Below are 19847 nucleotides of genomic sequence, written 5' to 3' on the forward strand. Positions count from 1 at the left end.
GGTTTACTTTGCTTGACTATCTTTTTGCATTTGAGTGAAAAATTCTTGTTGGTTCTTTTGCATTTGGAGGACCGCTTTTTGAACATCAAAACCTTGGTCATTTTGGTGATTGTATGGATTTTGATTTTGGTAACCTTGGTTTTGATTGTAAAAGGGTCTTTGATTTTGGTTTCTCATGGGAGGTGGGGTGTATGTTGTTTGAGGGTTTTGAACATTTTGGCTTTTGTATGAGAGATTTGGATGGAATTTGGTGTTCTCATTGTAATAGTTGGAATAAGAGGTACCACTCTTGTATGCTTGGAAAGCATTCACTTGTTCATTTGTTCCCCTACATTCACTTTGGTCATGTCCCAAAGTTCCACAATTCTCACATATCCCACTTGGGATTGATGAAGATGCCGTCATGGCATTAACATGATGCTTTGGTGATTTTGAGACTTCTTCAAGTCTAGCCATAGCTTTTTCAAACTTCAAATTGATTGTGTCAATGTGAGCACTAAGTTGAGCACCCAATTGAGTAACGGAGTCCACTTCATGCTTTCCTCCTCTAGTAGCCTTGCGAGGTCTACTATATTGTGAGTTATGGACCGCCATTTCCTCAATTTTGTTCCATGTTTGATTGTCATCAACTTCGGTGAACATTCCATTTGATCCCATGTTGAGAATGTTCCTTGAATCTTCATATAAACCGTTCCAAAATTGTTGTACCAAGAACCATTCGCTAAGTCCATGGTGAGGACATGAGCGACAAATTCCCTTAAGCCGCTCCCAAGCTTCATACAAAGATTCTTCATCCCTTTGCTTAAAACCCGCAATTTGAGCTCTTAGCATGTTAGTCTTTTCCGGTGGGTAGAATTTTTTGTAGAAAGCTAGAGCTACTTCTTCCAAGAATCAATTCCGAGAGTGGCCTTATCAAGGCCCTTCAACCATTGTTTCGCGGTGCCAATTAGAGAAAAAGGAAATAAGACCCATCGAATTTGGTCTTGAGTTACACCGGTTTGAGAAATCGCATCACAATAGTCACAAAAGGTTTCCATATGAGAGTGAGGGTCTTCACTAGGCATCCTCCCAAATTGGCTCCTTTCGACTAATTGGATAAAGGCGGATTTGGCAATAAAATTTCCGGTTAGATGTTGTGGTGTGGGAGTACCATTGGGTAAGTTCTCCTCGGTGGGTACGGAATGTGACGAAAACTTAGGCATTGTAGGTTGATTTTGTGGGGTATTTTGTAATGGGTTCTCCTCACCTTCTCTTGCAAAAGGGTTGATGAACTCAATAGTTGGTTGAACAACCTCACTAATACCTCTCAAATTCCTCCTAGCAAATCTCCTATTGGTTGTCAAGGTTCTTTCAATTTCTCGGTCAAAAGGTAACAAATCACCTTGTGACCTTCTAGACATGCAAAATATCAAACAACTTGAAAACAATTAGAACAAACCTTGAGGAGTTTTACTTCCCCAAGGCAAAGAAAGACACAACTAATAACAATGTAAGAAAATCTAAATCAAATAAACACCGTCCCCGGCAACGGCGCCATTTTTGATCGGTCCGTTTCGTGTTCACAATTAAAGGTGTGGTCGTTGGGTCACGTCCGAATCAAAACACAATTTATAGCTTTACAAACAACTCTACAATTAGTAAAGAGGCAAGTAAAGGTCGGATCCCAAGGGACGGGAATTGAGATGAGATTTCTATTGAAACTAGTGGTGTCTTAGGGATGTCACAATTTGGGTTGATGTAGAAGGTCACTAAACTAAAATAACAATGGAAATAAATAAGCAAGATGAATTAAAAGGGTTGTAAACAATTGATAAAAAGCACTAGGGTGTCATGGGGTCATAGGGGAATCATGGGAATTGATCATACAAACATGTTCTCAAATTATAAGCAAGCAATTATTGTTGTGATGGATTGAGTTGGGTTATATCTTATAATCCTAGGAAAGTTTGGGTCCCGGAGCCGAATCGATTAGATTGTACAACACCTACAAGTCGACTTAATCTTCCCTACTCAACAATATGCATGGTCTAATGAGACTCGAGTTGGTTTATGTCTTACAAGTCTCATTGAAAAGATAGGTGATGGGTAAAAAATGCAAGGATTCATAGGCTCGCATTTCATCAAACATAACATGTGCATGAGTTGAGATCAAAACAAGCAAGCAAATAAACCATGAAAGCATATTAATTTAAGCATGAATCATTCTCCATGTTGGTTTCCCCTAATCACCCATTAACCCTAGCTAAGAGACTACTCACTCATTATCATGTTGATCATGCTAGCAAGGTTGTCAATCATACCAACAAAATGAAACATGATGAATAAATGAAAGTAATTAACAATAATTAAAAAGGGATTAAGAGAATTATACCTACTAATGATTCCAATAAAGCAAAGATAAAAGAAGTACTTGATGCTTGATTGAGAGGTTGTCAATCTCCCAATAATAACCCAAATAATCTTCAATTACCCAAAATAAAGGATGAACAAAAGAGAGATTAAGGAAATAAAACTTGTATTAAAACTTGATTAATTGTTGATTACAAAACTAAAGAGAGATTTGATTGGTATTAACTACTCTAAGAATTGATAAGAAGAACATGCTCTTCTAATTAGACTAATGGGGTATTTATAGTGGAAATTAGGGGGATGCATTAGGGTTAACTAAGGGCTAAACTAGTAATTACACTTTTTAGATTGAGCAGGAGGAGCCGGTATTTTTCGAAGGAAAGGCTTCTTTCTTTCTAGCTTGGAGAAGACGAAATTATGTTGTACAAGAATCCGTGCGTTTTGGAGTCGGGACGGGCGGATTCTGGCGGTGGAACACGGGCGGCTTTGGAGGAATCCGGGCGGATTGTGGTGGTGGCAAACCCGAGCGTCTTGGGATGAAACCGCACAGATTGTGCGTATGGAGGACGGCCGGATTGTAGACAATCCGCACGGATTGTTCCTCAGCAAGATTTCTTCTTCTTTTCTTCCCTTTTCTTCATAAATTCCTAGGGGATCTCCTTGGGGACTCAAGGATCCTTTCTCAACATTGCTCATCTACTATAATATGTACAAAGGTCTTCTAATCTTGTCTCTCCTTGATGCTTGGTCATTGGATTTGATCAATTTAGTCTCGTTTTGCCATGAAAATGCAAGATTCTTACTCCTTTCCTACCAAGGGATCAAAATCTCAAAGAATATGCAAAACAAAGAACTAAAGATGATAAATGACCCAAATAAGCACTAAAAATCATGGGAACAAGCCTAATTCGGGGGCTAAATATGCGCTAATTATGGTCACATCAGTTTCCCTACTCAGTATTGTTTACATGGAATTGTTGGTGATTGATTGATTTATTGATTGATTGATTGATTGATTGATTGATTGATTGTGGTTGTTGTTGTTGTTGTTGTTGTTGTTGTTGTTGTTGTTGTTGTTGTTGTTGTTGTATATCATATCGGTATTGGAATTGGTGATTGTTGATAGTATAATGTGGTTGTTGTATAATTGTCTGTGGTTTGCGAGGTGCGTCCTTGGCTGAGTGGAGTCACTTGCGGGAGTGGCTTCACGCCCTTGATTCGCCTTCTGTGGAACCCGCCACAGAAGGGATGTGCACATTTAGGAACTTGGGTTTATCGCTCGGATGAGATTATCGGGGCTTAGGTGGGAACGGCTGCGGTCCCCCACTGGCGGTGTGGAATACTTATTGTGATGGGTATTCTGGCAGGACTACACACTTTAGTGTGTAGTCAGGTGTGTGGTGATATGATGGAGATTGGTTGGTTGGATTGGATTGTTGTATTGTTTTGTTGATTTGATTTATGTAAACAGTAAATGACCCCGGTTTAAATGTTTTGAAAACTTTGGTGATCCATTCGGGGATGGTGAGCAGGTATTGACCAGGTATGAGTTGATGCGCATGGGATAGCTGGGTTGAGTTGCCACGAGATGTCTAGAAGTCTTCCGCTGTGTCTTAAACATTCTTTTTTATTACTTTAGTTGGTTTGACAGTTTTGAGGAACAGTGATATTTCATTTATCAGTTTTGGTTTCAGACTTGTATCGTTTTAAACATATTTATTAAAGTATGTTTCTTTATTGTTTATTTGATATACATTGCCTCGGGTAACCGAGATGGTAGCATTCTCATGCCTTAAGTGGTCCTGGTAAGGCACTTGGAGTATGGGGGTGTTACAGTAACTATGTGTACAAAGATGTTCTTGTACGTAATTTGTCAATTGCTAAGGAGTATTTTATATGAATTTCAATCTCATGAATTGTTATTATATTACTCTATAATGAATTGTTTTTAAAATAAATTGTTATTATGCTCCTTAAAATTTTAATAACTTGGTTATTAATGTTACTTTCTTATTATATTGTAGGTTGCATCCTGCTAATTTAATTGATTTGAATAATCCTTCGGATGACGGTACCGGTATATGTGAATTAGAGAGACTGTAATACTACGGTTTTTTATGTTTGTGGGTACACTATCAAGTGGGACTTACTCTGTCGAGTAAGTGTCTTTTTACGCAAAACAGTAGCTGACCTGATGGGTACTCGATCGAGTACGTGTGTTACTCGATTGTGTAAGGTACACTCGATCGAGTAAGTCACTTACTCGATCGAGTAAGTGTGTCTTACGGAATTGTTTAGCCGGGCTTTGTTAATAACGCGAGATTAATATAAAAGTCTTCTGTCATTAGTCTTAAACACTTTTAACATTCTAAAAACCTTTCAAGAGAAGAACAACAGTTACGTAGATCGCATCTCTCGCGTTGTTAGCAAATCCCAAGTCTAGGATCGTCGGATTGTCTTATTCGTTATACCGTTGTGATCGTCGCGTAAAGGGTAAGTTCCTTGTATAATTTTTATAGCGTTTTGTTGAGTTTGATTAAAACCCTAATTGGGTAATGTTGGGGTTTTGGGTGTATTGTGTGGTGTTGGTAGTAATGGTATGTATGCATGTTATAGGAGGAGGATTCGTAGAGGAGAAGTTTTGATTAGCTGCTTGACGGTCTTGTGTGATTGCTATTCCAGGTACGGTTTTCCTACTCAGTATTGTTTACATGGTTTTGTTGTTGTTGTTGTTGATTGTGTTGTTGTATATCATATTGGAATTGATTTTGGAATTTGTGATTGCTGGTAGTATAATGTGATTATTGTATATCGTCTGTGGTTTGCAAGGTGCGTCCTCGGCTGACTGGGGTCACTTGCGGGAGTGGCTTCACGCCCTTGATTCGCCTTCTGTGGAACCCGCCACAGAAGGGATGTGCACATTTAGGAACTTGGGTTTATCGCTCAGATGAGATGAGCGGGGCTTAGGTGGGAACGGCTGCGGTCCCCCACTGGCGGTGTGGAATCCTTGTTGCGATGAGTATTCTGGAAGGACTACACACTTTAGTGTGTAGTCAGGTGTGTGGTGATGTGACGGAGTGTGGTTGATTTTATTGGATTGTAATGTTTTATTGGAGCTGTTTGTTTTGTGTAATCAGTACTGGCCCCGTTTAAATGTTTTAAAAACTGTGGTGATCAATTCGGGGATAGTGAGCAGTTATTGAGCAGGTATGAGTTGATGCGCATGGGATAGCTGGGTTGAGTCATCACGAGCTGTTTTAGAAGTCTTCCGTTGTGTCGAATGTTTTTTTTATTTTGATTAGTTGGTTTGACAGTTTTGAGAACATTTGTATTGTACTTTATCAGTTTTTGGTATTTGGTTTTGTATCACTTTAAACTTAATTATTAAAGTACGTTTCTTTATGGTCTATTTGGTATACATTGCCTCGGGTAACCGAGATGGTAGCATTCTTATGTTTTAAGTGGTACTGGTAAGGCACTTGGAGTATGGGGGTGTTACAAAGTGGTATCAGAGCGACGATTTTGGAACCTGTAACTAATGAAACCAATGAACTTAGGGAGTCAAAATAAAATGAACCCGGGTAGGAATTGTTAAGAGCTAATGCAAAGACTTGGGAGACATCCTAAAGTCGCGATCTCGCCCTACAACTTTGAACCGGTCACTATGGGGTGTATGTCGGGATCGTTATGTGTTTATCTTGTATGTTGTACATCTATATAACAATGTGTTGTGTGAATAGGTGGATGAATGCATGAGGAGGATAGGAGATGCGTGGTGAAAGATGATGATGATATGAGTATATATGTCGTTGATTGAATAGCGTAATTGCATGATAGTTGATCTATAACGTGGCAGTTGTTTATCGTATATATATATATATATATATATATATATATATATATATATATATATATATATATATATATATATATATATATATATATATATATATATATATATATATATATAGTATGCATGATTGTCGTTTTGTATGTAAGTAAGTTGGCTGGAGGTGTTGAGTTAAGCATGCGGGTAGTATACGAGTCAGCATGACTCTATCGAGTGGGGGGCACTCGATCGAGTAGGTGAGTGACTCGATCGAGTGGGTGTAACTCGATCGTGTGGATTTTTTTTACGTTTCTAGGCAGTAGTCTGTTTTTGGGCACTCGATCGAGTAGGTGGTGGCACTCGATCGAGTAGGTTCAGCTCGATCGATTAAGGTAGTGGCTCGATCGAGTGGCCTCAACTCGATCGAGTGGGTGGTGAGGCTCGATCGAGTTGGTTCAGTGCAGGTCATTTTCGTGTTTTGAGCTATGGGATGTGTGTTTATGTTTACCTTTTCTTATATAGTTTCAAGATGCCGCCAAAGAGAAATGCGTTGTATGCCAGGGCTGAGAACATGAGCATAGATGAGATAGTTAAGATGTTGGAGCACCAAGATGCTCTCACGGTTGCTCTAAAGAAGTTTGGAAAAGATAAAGAGGTCGGGGTTGATTTCGCCAAGATGAGTATTAACATAGCGAGGTTTAATCTGAAAGAATACATGGACACGGGGGCTCCAATTCTGCTAGATAATTGGCATAGGGAGATGGAGAACATACTTAATCTGGTTCATAGCCCAGAGTTCTTCCGAGTGGAGCAAGCTGCGTTCTACTTGAGGGAAGCGACAGAAGAGTGGTGGGATAAGGTTAGGGTGAGTGCTCTCGATATATATGTGAGACAGGGCTAATCTTTTATACCTTGGGTTGAGTTTAAGAAAGCTATGAGGCGAGAGTTCGTGCCGGAGCATGTGTGTAGTAAGCTGAGAGAGGAGTTTGATGACTTCAAGATGACTTCTGATATGACGGTGGCTGAGTATTATCACAAGTTCAACGAGAAGTCTAGGTATGCAGAGGATATGGGACTGAACCAGGAGAACTTGGCGTTGAGGTTTGAGAAAGGTTTGACACCTAAGATTATGGAGAAGTTGCCGGTAGGAGTCCTTACTGATGTTAAGGAGATGTATGAGCGTGCCGGGAGAGCTGAGAGGTTAGTTGAGATGGCTAAGGAGAACCGGGAGAGAGCTTCTGAGAAGAGGAAGGCTGAGAGTGAGGCTGGTGGTTAGTCTAGTTACAAGAGGGGCGGCCATAACCAGGTGAGAGCTTACTCTTCGGGGTCGGGGTTTATCGGTGGAGCTTCTTACGGGCGTGGCCGTGGTGGTGGTAATAGCAGCTGGGGTTAATCTTGCTTTAACTGTGGCGGTGTGGGCCACAAGATACATGAGTGTACCAGTGCAGCGGGCCGGTGTTTTCAGAGGCAGTCACAAGGGAGTTTCTCTCTGGGTCCGTCTCAGAGTTATGCTAGTAACAGGCCGGCTGGGTCGTGGTATAATCGGGGTGGTCAGAGTAACAACAATGGTGGGGCTAACCGCAATGGCGGTAATTCATATCAAAGACCAGCGACGAACAACAACCAAGGGTCGGCTGCCAAGCCGTCTACTTCTGCTAGTACTGTCCAGGGAGGTGGACAGAAGACCAGTGGTAAGCTGTTCATGATGGAGAAGAAAGCAGCAGAGGATGATGCTCACATTATCACGGGTACTTTTCTTGTTAATGAAGTCTTTACCTTTGTTTTGTTTGATTCGGGGGCGTCACAGTCGTTTGTATCATCGAGTCATGCTAAGCTTTTGGGTTTGAGAGAGTATGAGTCTGTAAAAGAGGAAGTTTTTAGACCGTCGGGTGAGTCTGTATCATGTGGGAGGTTGTATAGGGGTGTGTCTATGATAGTTGGGCAAGTTGACCTATTAGTGGACTTGTTAGAGTTTCCCTTGGATGGTTTTGAGATGATAGTTGGTATGGACTGGTTGGGTAAGTACAAGGCTAGAATAGACTGTCATCAAAAGAGAGTTTTTTTAGAGGTCCTAAGGGAGTTAGTGTGTCTTATCGGGGGTTTGTTGTCAAACGCAAAGTTAAGTTGATTGCAGCAGTGACCTTGAAGTCTTATCTGAGGAAGGGGTGCCCGTTGATCTTATGCCATGTGAGATACCATAGTATGGTGAGTCCGACAGTTGAGCAGATACCAGTGGTGGGAGAGTTTCCAGATATTTTTCCAGATGAGATACCGGGTTTACCACCGAAGAGGGAGATAGATTTCAATGTGGAGCTGAAACCAGGGACGGGACCAATCTCTAAGGCCTCGTACCGCATGGGTCCTAAGGAGTTGGAGGAGCTGAAGAAACAGCTGGATGATTTGATTGAGAGGGGATACATTAGACCTAGTGTATCACCGTGGGGAGCTCCAGTCTTGTTTGTGAAAAAAGAAATATGGGAATTTGAGGTTGTGTATCGACTATAGAGAGCTGAACAGGGTCACCGTGAAGAACAGGTTTCCTTTGCCAAGGATAGATGATTTATTTTATCAGTTGAACGAGGCAGCGGTCTTTTCTAAGATCGATTTGAGGTCGGGTTACCATCAGGTGAAGATTCGGGATGAGGACATACCGAAGACAGCCTTTACATCGAGGTATGGTCACTATGAGTATGTTGTGATGCCGTTTGGGTTATCTAATGCACCTGCAGTGTTTATGGATTTGGTGAACCGTGTCTTTAGTCAGTTTTTGGATCGGTTTGTTGTGGTCTTTATCGATGATATCTTTGTCTATTCTAAGACTAAGGAGGAGCATGAGGAGCATTTGAGGTTAGTGTTGCAGACTTTACGAGACAATCAGTTGTATGCAAAGTTGTCTAAGTGTGAGTTATGGTTAGAGGAGGTTGCTTTTCTGGGGCATGTGATTTCAAAGAAGGGTGTAGCTGTGGATTCGGCCAAGATACAGGCAGTTACTCGGTGGGAAGCACCGAAGAATGTGGCAGAGATCAGGAGTTTCTTGGGTTTGGCAGGGTACTACCGTCCGTTTGTGAAAGATTTTTCCAAGATAGCCAGACCTATGACAGCGTTAATGAGGAAAGAGAACAGGTTTCGTTGGGATGAAAGTTGTGAGACGGCGTTCCAAACATTAAAGGAGCGTTTGACCACAACTCCAATCTTAGCATTACCTGAAGGGTGTGAAAACTTTGAGGTATATACAGATGCATGAAAGAATGGTTTGGGATGTGTGTTGATACAGAATGGGAAAGTAATTGCCTATGCTTCTAGGCAATTGAAGCATTATGAGGAGAACTATCCGACACATGATCTGAAGTTGGGTGCAGTTGTGTTTGCTCTCGAGATTTGGAGGCATTATCTTTATGGGCGACCTTTAAGGTGTTTTCAGATCACAAGAGTCTCAAGTACATCTTCACTCAAAAAGAGTTGAACATGAGATAGAGGAAGTGGGTGGAGCTGATTGGGGATTATGACATGGATATTATATACCATAAAGGGAAGGCTAATGTGGTTGCATATGCGTTGAGTAGGAAGAGTGTGCATTATTTCTGCAGAGCTATGTCTTTGATGAGGTTGAGAGATGAGGTGGGGAAGATAGGGATCTATGTAATACAAAAAGGGGATGCTAGAGGAGACTTGACAGTGGAGCCAGATCTTTATGATGATATTCGCAGGAAACAGGCTTTTGATCCTAAGATTGAGGAATGGAGAGCTGGAGTAGAGAAAGGGACAGTGTCTTGTTTCTCTATTCATACGGATGGCAGTGTGAGATTTGATGGGAGATGGTGTGTTCCTAGTGATGAGGAGTTGAAAAAGGTAATCATGACAGAGGCTCATTGCACACCATATTCGGTACATCCAAGCGGTGACAAGTTATATAAAGATTTGAAGAAGACTTTTTGGGGGCCTGGGATGAAGAAGGAAACAACTGAGTTTGTGGCTCGATGTTTGACATGTCAGAGGGTTAAGGGAGAGCAGCGACGACCACAAGATAAGATTCAGTCTCTTGAGGTACCTGAGTGGAAATGGGAGTCTATCTCTATGGATTTTATAGTGGGTTTGCCGAGGAGTCAACAAGGTAACAACATGATATGGGTGTTAGTTGACCGTCTGACCAAGTCAGCTCACTTTGTTCCGATGAAAGATACTTGGACCAAGATACAGTTAGCTTTGGATTATAGGAAGCATATGGTTCGTTTGCATTGGGTGCCTAAGGATATAGTATCAGATAAAGATGCGAGATTCATATCACGGTTTTGGAAAGAGTTGCAGGAGATGATGGGAACTACGTTGAAGATGAGCACTGCATTTCATCCTGCGACAGATGGCCAGACAGAAAGGACCATCAAGACTTTAGAGGATATGTTGCGAGCTTGTGTTATGGATTTTGGTGGTAGCTGGGAGGAGAGGTTAGATCTGATTGAGTTTTCTTATAACAACAGCTATCACACGAGTATTGGTATGGCACCATTTGAGGCTTTGTATGGGAGGAGGTGTAGGAGTCCGATTTGCTGGGATGATAGAGCTGAGGCAGTGGTTTTAGGACCGCAGATGGTACAGGAGATGGTAGAACATGTTAAGCTGATCGGACAAAAGATGAAAGCGACCTAGGATCGACAAAAGAGTTATGTGGACTTACATCGTCGTGACATAGAGTTTCAGGTTGGGGACAAGGTTCTTTTGAAAGTGTCTCCTATGCATGGGGTCATGAGATTTGGTAAGAAAGAGAAGCTGAGCTAGAAGTTTATCGGACCATATGAGATTTTGGATCGTGTGGGTGAGGTTGCTTACAGGTTAGCGTTGCCAGCTGCTTTGGATAGGTGCATAATGTATTTCATGTATCTCAGTTACGGAAGTATGTGAGTGATCTTTCACATGTGTTAGAGGTCGAGAACATAGAGCTGGATGAGTCCTTGTCTTACCTTGAGATGCCAAAACAGATTCTTGATCGCAAGGTTAGGAAAACTAGAAATGGGGAGACAGTGTTGCTTAAGGTTCTTTGGTCTAACCATGAGGTTGAGGAGGCTACTTGGGAGGCGGAGGAAGCTATGAGAGAGCGGTATCCGTCTCTTTTTGATCAGGTATGTGTGGTTACGGGGACGTAACAATGTTTCTTTTAGGGGGTAGGAGATGATCGCATAAGGTTTTTGTATTTTTTATGTTGGTTTTAGTACAGTTAGTAGTTGTCTTGAGTCGGTTTGAGTGTTGTTTGGGAGTTTTGTTTTGAGTTTTGTTTTGAGTTATGGTTATGTCGTTGTGTCGGAGTGGAGATAGTATGTTTTTTTTTTGGTCTACGGGTTGAACTTCGGGGACGAAATTCTTTTTAAGGAGGGAAGACTGTAATACTACGGTTTTCTATGTCTGTGGGTACTTTATAGAGTGGGACTTACTCTGTCGAGTAAGTGTCTTTTTACGCAAAATAGTAGCTGACCCGATGGGTACTCGATCGAGTACGTGTGTTACTCGATCGAGTAAGTCACTTACTCGATCGAGTAAATGTGTCTTACGGGATTGTTTAGCCGGGCTTTGTTAATAACGCGAGATTAATATAAAAGTCTTCCGTCATTAGTCTTAAACACTTTTAACATTCTAAAAACCTTTCAAGAGAAGAACAACAGTTACGTAGATCGCATCTCTCGCGTTGTTAGCAAATCCCAAGGCTAGGATCATCGGATTGTCTTATTCGTTATACCGTTGTAATCGTCGCGCCAAGGGTAAGTTCCTTGTATAATTGTTATAGCGTTTTGTTGAGTTTGATTAAAACCCTAATTGGGTAATGTTGGGGATTTTGGGTGTATTGTGTGGTGTTGGTAGTAATGGTATGTATGCATGTTATAGGAGGAGGATTCGTAGATGAGAAGTTTTGATTAGCTGCTTGACGGTCTCGTGTGATTGCTATTCCAGGTAGGGTTTCCCTACTCAGTATTGATTACATGGTTTTGTTGTTGTTGTTGATTGTGTTGTTATATATCATATTGGAATTGGTTTTGGAATTGGTGATTGTTAGTAGTATAATGTGATTGTTGTATATCGTTTGTGGTTTGCGAGGTGTGTCCTCGGCTGAGTGGAGTCACTTGCGGGAGTGGCTTCACGCCCTTGATTCGCCTTCTGTGGTACCCGCCACGGAAGGTATGTGCACATTTAGGAACTTCGGTTTATCGCTCGAATGAGATGAGTGGGGCTTAGGCGGGAACGGCTGCGGTCCCCTACTGGCGGTGTGGAATACTTGTTGCGATGAGTATTCTGGTAGGACTACACACTTTTAGTGTGTAGTCAGGTGTGTGGTGATGTGACGGAGTGTGGTTGATTGGATTGGATTATAATGTTCTTTTATTGCAGCTGTTTGTTTTGTGTAATCAGTACTGACCCCATTTAAATGTTTCAAAAACTGGGGTGATCCATTCGGGGATGGTGAGCAGTTATTAAGCAGGTATGAGTTGATGCGCATGGGATAGCTGGGTTGAGTCATCACGAGCTGTTTTAGAAGTTTTCCGCTGTGTCGAACGCTCTTTTATTTTGATTAGTTGGTTTGACAGTTTTGAGAAAATTTGTATTGTACTTTATCAGTTTTTGGTATTTGGTTTTGTATCACTTTAAACTTAATTATTAAAGTACGTTTCTTTATGGTCTATTTGGTATATATTGTCTCAGGTAAGCGAGATGGTAGCATTCTCATGCTTTAAGTGGTCCTGGTAAGGCACTTGGAGTATGAGGGTGTTACAGAGACAAATAGATATATTGCATCATTTGAATGATCCCGACTATGGTAAAATGAGTGCAATTTTTTTCGAACCGTTTATTGGTCAGTGTTTTCTCAATGAAGAAGAGGCATATAAATTTTATGAGAATTTTGCTAGAGAGACTGGATTTTCTATTCGAAAAGCCCGATTTTTAATAAGGATGGGAAAAAATTTAGGCGGGATTTTTTTTTGTCATCGAGAAGGATTTCCAAATAAAAAATTTGTTCAACCTTCTAAGGAGCAACGAAATCAGCCATCATCAAGATGTGGTTGTAAGGCCTATATGAGAATAACTTTGAAAAAGTCTTGTGATATTTTCATCGAAGAATGGCATGTTACCGAATATAAATCGAGTCATAACCATGAATTGTTGGCACCTTTCCAAGTGCGCTTTTTACCATCTTATCGCACCATTTCTAAAGAAGATGAGCAACAACTTTTGCTATACAAAGAAGCTGGCCTTTCGGTCAAACAAATAATATGTGTCATGAAGCTTGAAAAAAATGTGCCACATGGTGATCTTCCATTCTTTAAAAAAGATCTCCATAATTTTTTTGGTAGGATTCAAAGAGAAAATTTAGACAATGATGCAATGGACCTTCTTGAATATTGTAAAAGTGAAAAGAAGGATTCTCATTTCCAATTTGCGTATACTGTTGATGCTAAAAATAGGCTGGAACATATATTTTGGTCACCTCGTCGCTGCTTTGATTTGTTTCAAGAATATGGAGATTCAACTGGACTAGATACCACTTATAGAGTCAACTCTTATGACATGCCTTTTGCCATCTTTATTGGCATCGACAATCATGGGAGAACTATATTATTTGGTTGTGCATTCTTGCGTAACGAAACTGTCAAGACTTTTCGTTGGTTGATGAAGGTATGAAAATTGTTCCTTCACTCTTCTTAAATCTTTGTTTTTGATATTTTTGTGTTTCTAACATACATATTCTATTGGTTGATATATAGACTTTTGTTACACTTATGAAGAAACCTCCAACGACGATCATAACTGATCAAGATCGGTGGATGACAGAAGCAATCAAGATCGAAATGCCATTTACAAAACATGCCTTTTGTATATGGCATATCACTTCTAAGTTTTCTGGTTGGTTTACGGCACTTTTAAGAGAACAATATTCTTATTTCTGTACTGAATTTTATCAACTCTATAAGTTGGATAACATTGAAGATTTTGAACGGGAATGGTCTCTTCTGATTCCAAAGTTTATTTTGCAAGAAAATAAGCATGTATCTAGCTTATATGAAATCAAGCGTAATTGGGTCCCGACTTATCTTCGGGACTATTTTTTTGGTGATATGACGACAACCGGGAGATATGAGAGTATCAACAACTTTGTGAAAGGCTTTACATCTTCACGCTCATGCTTAACTCAGCTTATCAAATGAGTTAGTATCTTTATTTCTACTGTATTAAATGACATGCCTAGTTAATATCATACGAGATATATGTTATTGTTAATGGTCAGACTCCATTTATGTTAAGTGACAGAATGCTTTTGGTTGATGGCCAGGCTCGATTTATGTGTTGCCTACCATTTGGCTTTGTTTCTTGCTTGGTATACAATAGCTTAACATGGTTAGCATGTATGGTCCAACCATCTAACTTCGTTTGTTCCATTGTACCCATGGCAGCACTATGACTTATATATATAATATTATATAGTTTTTTACTTTTCCGTATCACTCTTATTTCCCTATTCTTTACTACATTCTCTGTTGATAGATCTCAAATTTAACTTGCAGGTTGATCTTGCTGTTGGTGATATTGAGCAAACTCAGTTACATCATACCATGTTAGATACATATAAGGGTTCTACTTTATGTACATTATCTCCCTTAGAAGAACAACTATACAAAGTATTCACTACATTCTCCTTCAAGAAATTCCAAGAAGAGTTTGAAAGGGCTACTTAATACACAATATGTGAGGAAGGTAATATGGTTTTTGTTGTGCAACATTATAAAGATCCACGTACACAAATGCACAATGTAACTTGGAGCGCCGACATGATTAGTTGTAGTTGTAAGTTGTTCGACGTTTCAGGTATTATTTGTCGACATTCTTTATCCGTTTTCATGCACAAGGATTGTTTTGAAATTCCCATGAGGTACTTACCCTTACGTTGGCGTCGAGATGAATTTCATAAGAGAACTATTTCAGTGGCCGACCAAGAAATCGTAAATTGTGAAGTGGATGATGGCATCGTTAATATTGGTAATCCTCCAATTTCGAAGACCACAGGTCGTCCAAAATTTAGACGAGAAATAGGTGGGAGAGAAGCTGCCCAAAAGTAAGTTGGGAGTTGTACCTTGTGCAAAAAGTCGGGCGACAATATCACGACTTGTCCGGATAAGGAGAAGGTAGACATGAATTCTGTTCCGACTCTTATTGCTAAGAAGAGGAAAAAGAATGTTAAAATATATGAAGACTTGAATTCTATTTTTTGCGTAAAACAATAGAGCATAGTTTACGGTACTATTGAACAAATAATGTTATGGTTTTCTATTTTTTTATGAAAATTGGTTTAATATTAGACAATAGCTTTTCCATCATTTTTTCGTACGGGTAGCTATTGAATAGTAGAGAAGAAGTAGAATATGAAAAAAAGCCAAAGTGCATGGGAGCAGGCCACAAAAAAAACGGAGCCTACAATATAATAAAATGATCAGAGAGAAAAAAATTAGAAAATAAGGTAGAGAGATATAGGGAAGAGAGAGAAAAATATAATAATTATGAAATATAATGAGAATCCCACTAAATAAGTAAAGATGATAAGATTAAATGTTACCATGTGCAATAATAAGCCTTATAATGTGCCCCTCCGTAATAACATTGTACAAGTATTTGAAAGTGATCTGTTTACATCCATATTTAGCGATGATTAAAACTAATATGTGAGTGTAATAAAGAACTTAGAAATAAAGAGAAAAGTTATGAGAAGTTGACAATTTTCCAGTTCTATATATTAAATGGACTGCGGTAAGAGGTAGTAAGTGTAGCAAAATGGATGTAATTAGTAGCGAGTCGTGAGTTAGACGGCATGGGCTTACTTATTTAGTATAGTAAAATAAATGTGTTGGCTATCATCATCTGAGTAAGGTTATTTATTTTCTTTGCTTACTTATTAATGCCTTTTGTGTTTCCATTTTTTTCATTTAATATTCCCAAAAATATTAAATGATCATTATTTTAACATCCTTCATTGGAGACATTGTGATCCTCTGAGTATTAGTTGATGATCGATCATGCATTTAGCAAATACGGAGTATAAAATAAAACTCGTAGAGTCGTACAAGTTACAATGGGATAATTTTTAGAGTCTACGTACATATATCAAAACATCTTACAATGAACTATTAGTCTTAGCATGTCAAAGATCTTTGCATTGTTGTTTTTATCCCTTAAAACGATATTCATTCAATCTCCAAACTTGTTTCGGTTTGATATGGAATTCATAACCAAAAAAGTTTCTTAACTCCAATTTAAAATTCCTGAAAACCAGCAAAAGGAAATAAAATATAATTTGGGAGCACGAATAAAATAGAGTAAACATTAGAAAAAAATTCAACTTTGTATCAAAAACATAAAATTGAACCTGAATACATAAAATTGAGGACATAAGTTGTTATAGTTTCAAAGCCAAAATTAAGTGTGAAATTTAACTTGACTCGTTCTTATGTTTCGGTTTTACACATTATATACTTACTTTGACGATATTCGAAGATCTTTATTACAATACCAATTAATTACCTTTGTACATTTAAATCGAACAATTCTAGCAGTGGTAAACTAGAGTAGTACTAAAAGGATTTACTTTTATGTAATGATGGAAAAATATTGGAAGTTAGATATTTTGTAAAGGAGTTTTTGTATGGTAACTAAAATTTATGTAAACACAAATTATATTCCGTATTATATAAAAATGTTGTATGATACGACCACTTAGAAGTTGACCACTTTATATGTAACACCTCCATTTATTTAAGAGCCTTTACTAGGCATTCCTAGATAAATGAAAGTGTTACCATCTCAGTTGCCTGAGGTAGTGATTACAAAGGTAAACGAAACCACAGTACTGTAAATAATATAACGTTAAACGACCTTATTACATTGTTCCAAATTAAATAACCATAAAGTAATAAAAATACAACTGCAGCGGAAACTAGATAAAACGAATAATAAATAATGAATGTCCGTTGTAGGTGATATAGACTACTAAGTAACCGTCAATGCCTCACGCCCTTCTGCTCCTATCTAAGCCAGCTCTATTACCTGTCAATCAATCTGCTCCCCAATAAATTGTTCATCACAAGTGTGTAACGAATACACTGTCAACCAAACATTTGAGTAGGAATAACAATCTCAAGACAATAATAAAGATAACAACGAAGTAATGTATGCAATGCAATGCTAATGCAACCATGCTCATCACCTTCAACCTCAAGTTGAGTACACCACCACGAAGGTATATAAACGGTGTTTGCCGGATTAAATCCAAATACGTCACCCGAAGGCTTTACCACGACGTCTGCCAGTAAGTTTATTGTACACCACCCGAAGGCTCTTACCATGGTGTATGCCAGTAAGTTTATAATACATCACCCGAAAGCTCTTACCATGCTGTCTGTCAGTAAGTTTATAATACACCATCTGAAGGCTCTTACTATGGTGTCTGCTGATATCTCAAATGTCGATGCTTATGCCAATGAATGCAACCATGATAACAATCATTAACCAATCATAAATAATAATCCATCTATCCAATTGATCAAATATGCAAAATACTCATACAACCAAATAGAACAATTAAGACAGACAAGTAGAATTGTATTCCTACCTTTTCAGCAATCTAATAAAGCAAGCATAATCCAATATAATCAACTAAAAGTACTCTTCCTTAAATCCGTCACCTAATACAAACAATAAGTACAATTACTAATAATTCAATTTATTTATATAATTCAACTAATTATAATTTAATTACGTTAATTATATTCCCGTATAATTATATTACAAAATTCCGTTTCTAAAACCAAACCCAAATACCCATCAACCCGTCTCAACAACCCGTTAACACCAAAAACCCACACACCCAACCAAAACAAGGGTTGAACCCGTGTTCAACCAACAGCAAAACCCACGTAATCCCAACACCATACGACCACCACTATAACCGCCCAACACCTCCACCGTAAGCCGCCAACACCACGCATCCATACACACCATAACCACCACCAATAGCCCACAAAGTCACGCCCTTATCTCTCTCTTTACCCAACACCAACAACAACACCAACAACACGCAATTCCCTTAAAACCGCCACCACGCACAATCAGTGGCCACCACCGTGGTCTCTCTTGACCCACGACGGCCCCACCAGCTACCGTCGGCCCCCAGGTCAAGCCATGGTCAAGACACCAACAACCCCATACTCGGTTTTAAGACAAACACCAACAACAAACAATTCTCCGCCAACCACCGCGCAAGGTGGCGACTTTAACCACCCTACCACCACCACCACGGTCACCCAAACACAGGAAGCCACCCCACCATGCCCAAGTCAAGCTAGATACAATTAAGGATCAAAAACCCGTCTTAACCACACACGGCTACCACCCGACAAAACCTCATTAAAACGCCCTAAAACCAACCCACGGTGGTCAATGATGGTCAAGGACGCTCCCACTAGGGTCACCGTGGTCCACGGCAGGTCCTAGGTCAACGGCAGATTATACGTGATTATACGACGACTAAATTAAATAGCACGACATAAATATATTATGAGACGGTCTTACCTTGAGACAATAATTTGTTAAGAAATTCCTCTACTTTCTCCCTTTAGTTCTTTCTCCCTTTGCTTTTAGTGAATTATTGTGTTTATGATTGTATATGGTCTTATGTGGTAGGTTTCTTGTATATATAGTAGCAGAAAGGAAAGTGGGAGGAAACTTCATATTTCCAATTATCTTTATTATTATTGCTTATTACTATTATTTACATATTGTTATTAGTATCGTATTATTGTAATACCGTCACCACATAACCGTATCACACGTGAGTTACAACAATTCTCGACTCATTATTATTTAATTATTTTATTTCCGTCTCACAACATAATTGTCTATTTAATATAATTATTAAATACCTTTTAAAATAAATTTTAATATAATTCCATCGCCTGACTAACCATTAACCTTGTATTAAATACAGGGTATTATAGTCTTCCCTCCTGAAAAAGAACTTCATCCCCGAAATTCACCCAAAACATCCAACTGGCCGAAATAAACAACTCAAACTAGCCAACTGAAATTCTTTATAAAGTACTTTTATTATCAAACTATCATCAAAATGTCACAAAATACACGATGTTACATTATAGTTAAAAGTGACCACCTTATATATTATTATAAGATGACAAATGAAAGATGAGTCCATTCAAAAGGGGTACCAGTGTATGATGATTACCTTGCTAGTTGCATGTGCGCCTGTTTCATTTATGGCATACACTAGTTTGTAGCTCTGAATTTTTTATTATTGGACCTTTCTTGAGTTTAAACATGGTTTCCTTGTTTGACTTACTTGGCTTCCAAGTTGGTGGATCAGACCTGTATCGGCTAATGGATGCCCAAACAAACCCATCTGAAATTCGACACGTAAAATACTTTTTACTTCATCATCAATTCTAGTCATTGGAATGACATTTTTCTTCACTTGCAGGGTCAGTTCATCAATGAATGAATTTCGTATACTTGTAAGGAACCATGATCTGCAATGTAGCATATTATTAATCATGTACTCATATTATTTTCATTTTTTATTGAACCAATTGTAATGCCACAAATATTTTAATATTTATAAAATCAATTT

The 19847-nt window shown here is 39.0% G+C and overlaps 1 protein-coding gene and 1 non-coding gene across 2 annotated transcripts; both read left to right on the plus strand.

Moving 5' to 3' along the window:
- The first annotated feature begins 724 nt into the window (after positions 1 to 724).
- Positions 725 to 831, plus strand: LOC141624423 (small nucleolar RNA R71). Its single transcript, XR_012534230.1, has one exon. It is a non-coding gene; the product is annotated as a small nucleolar RNA R71 (small nucleolar RNA).
- A 12403-nt stretch (positions 832 to 13234) lies between these two features.
- On the plus strand, positions 13235 to 14892 carry LOC141620415 (protein FAR1-RELATED SEQUENCE 11-like). The gene is made up of 3 exons (XM_074437291.1): positions 13235 to 13834; positions 13924 to 14205; positions 14722 to 14892. The coding sequence occupies exons 1-3, from the start codon at positions 13235 to 13237 to the stop codon at positions 14890 to 14892; spliced, it is 1053 nt and encodes a 350-aa protein (XP_074293392.1).
- Positions 14893 to 19847: the final 4955 nt, after the last annotated feature.

Source organism: Silene latifolia, chromosome X (assembly GCF_048544455.1).
Source record: "Silene latifolia isolate original U9 population chromosome X, ASM4854445v1, whole genome shotgun sequence".
Classification (NCBI taxonomy): domain Eukaryota; kingdom Viridiplantae; phylum Streptophyta; class Magnoliopsida; order Caryophyllales; family Caryophyllaceae; genus Silene; species Silene latifolia.

Coding starts and splice junctions, on each gene's coding strand:
- LOC141620415 (XM_074437291.1), top strand. CDS start 13,235: ATGAGAATAACTTTGAAAAAGTCTTGTGATATTTTCATCGAAGAATGG. Junction 13,835..13,923: donor CTTTTCGTTGGTTGATGAAG/GTATGAAAATTG, acceptor GTTGATATATAG/ACTTTTGTTACACTTATGAA. Junction 14,206..14,721: donor TTTTGCAAGAAAATAAGCAT/GTATCTAGCTTA, acceptor TTTAACTTGCAG/GTTGATCTTGCTGTTGGTGA.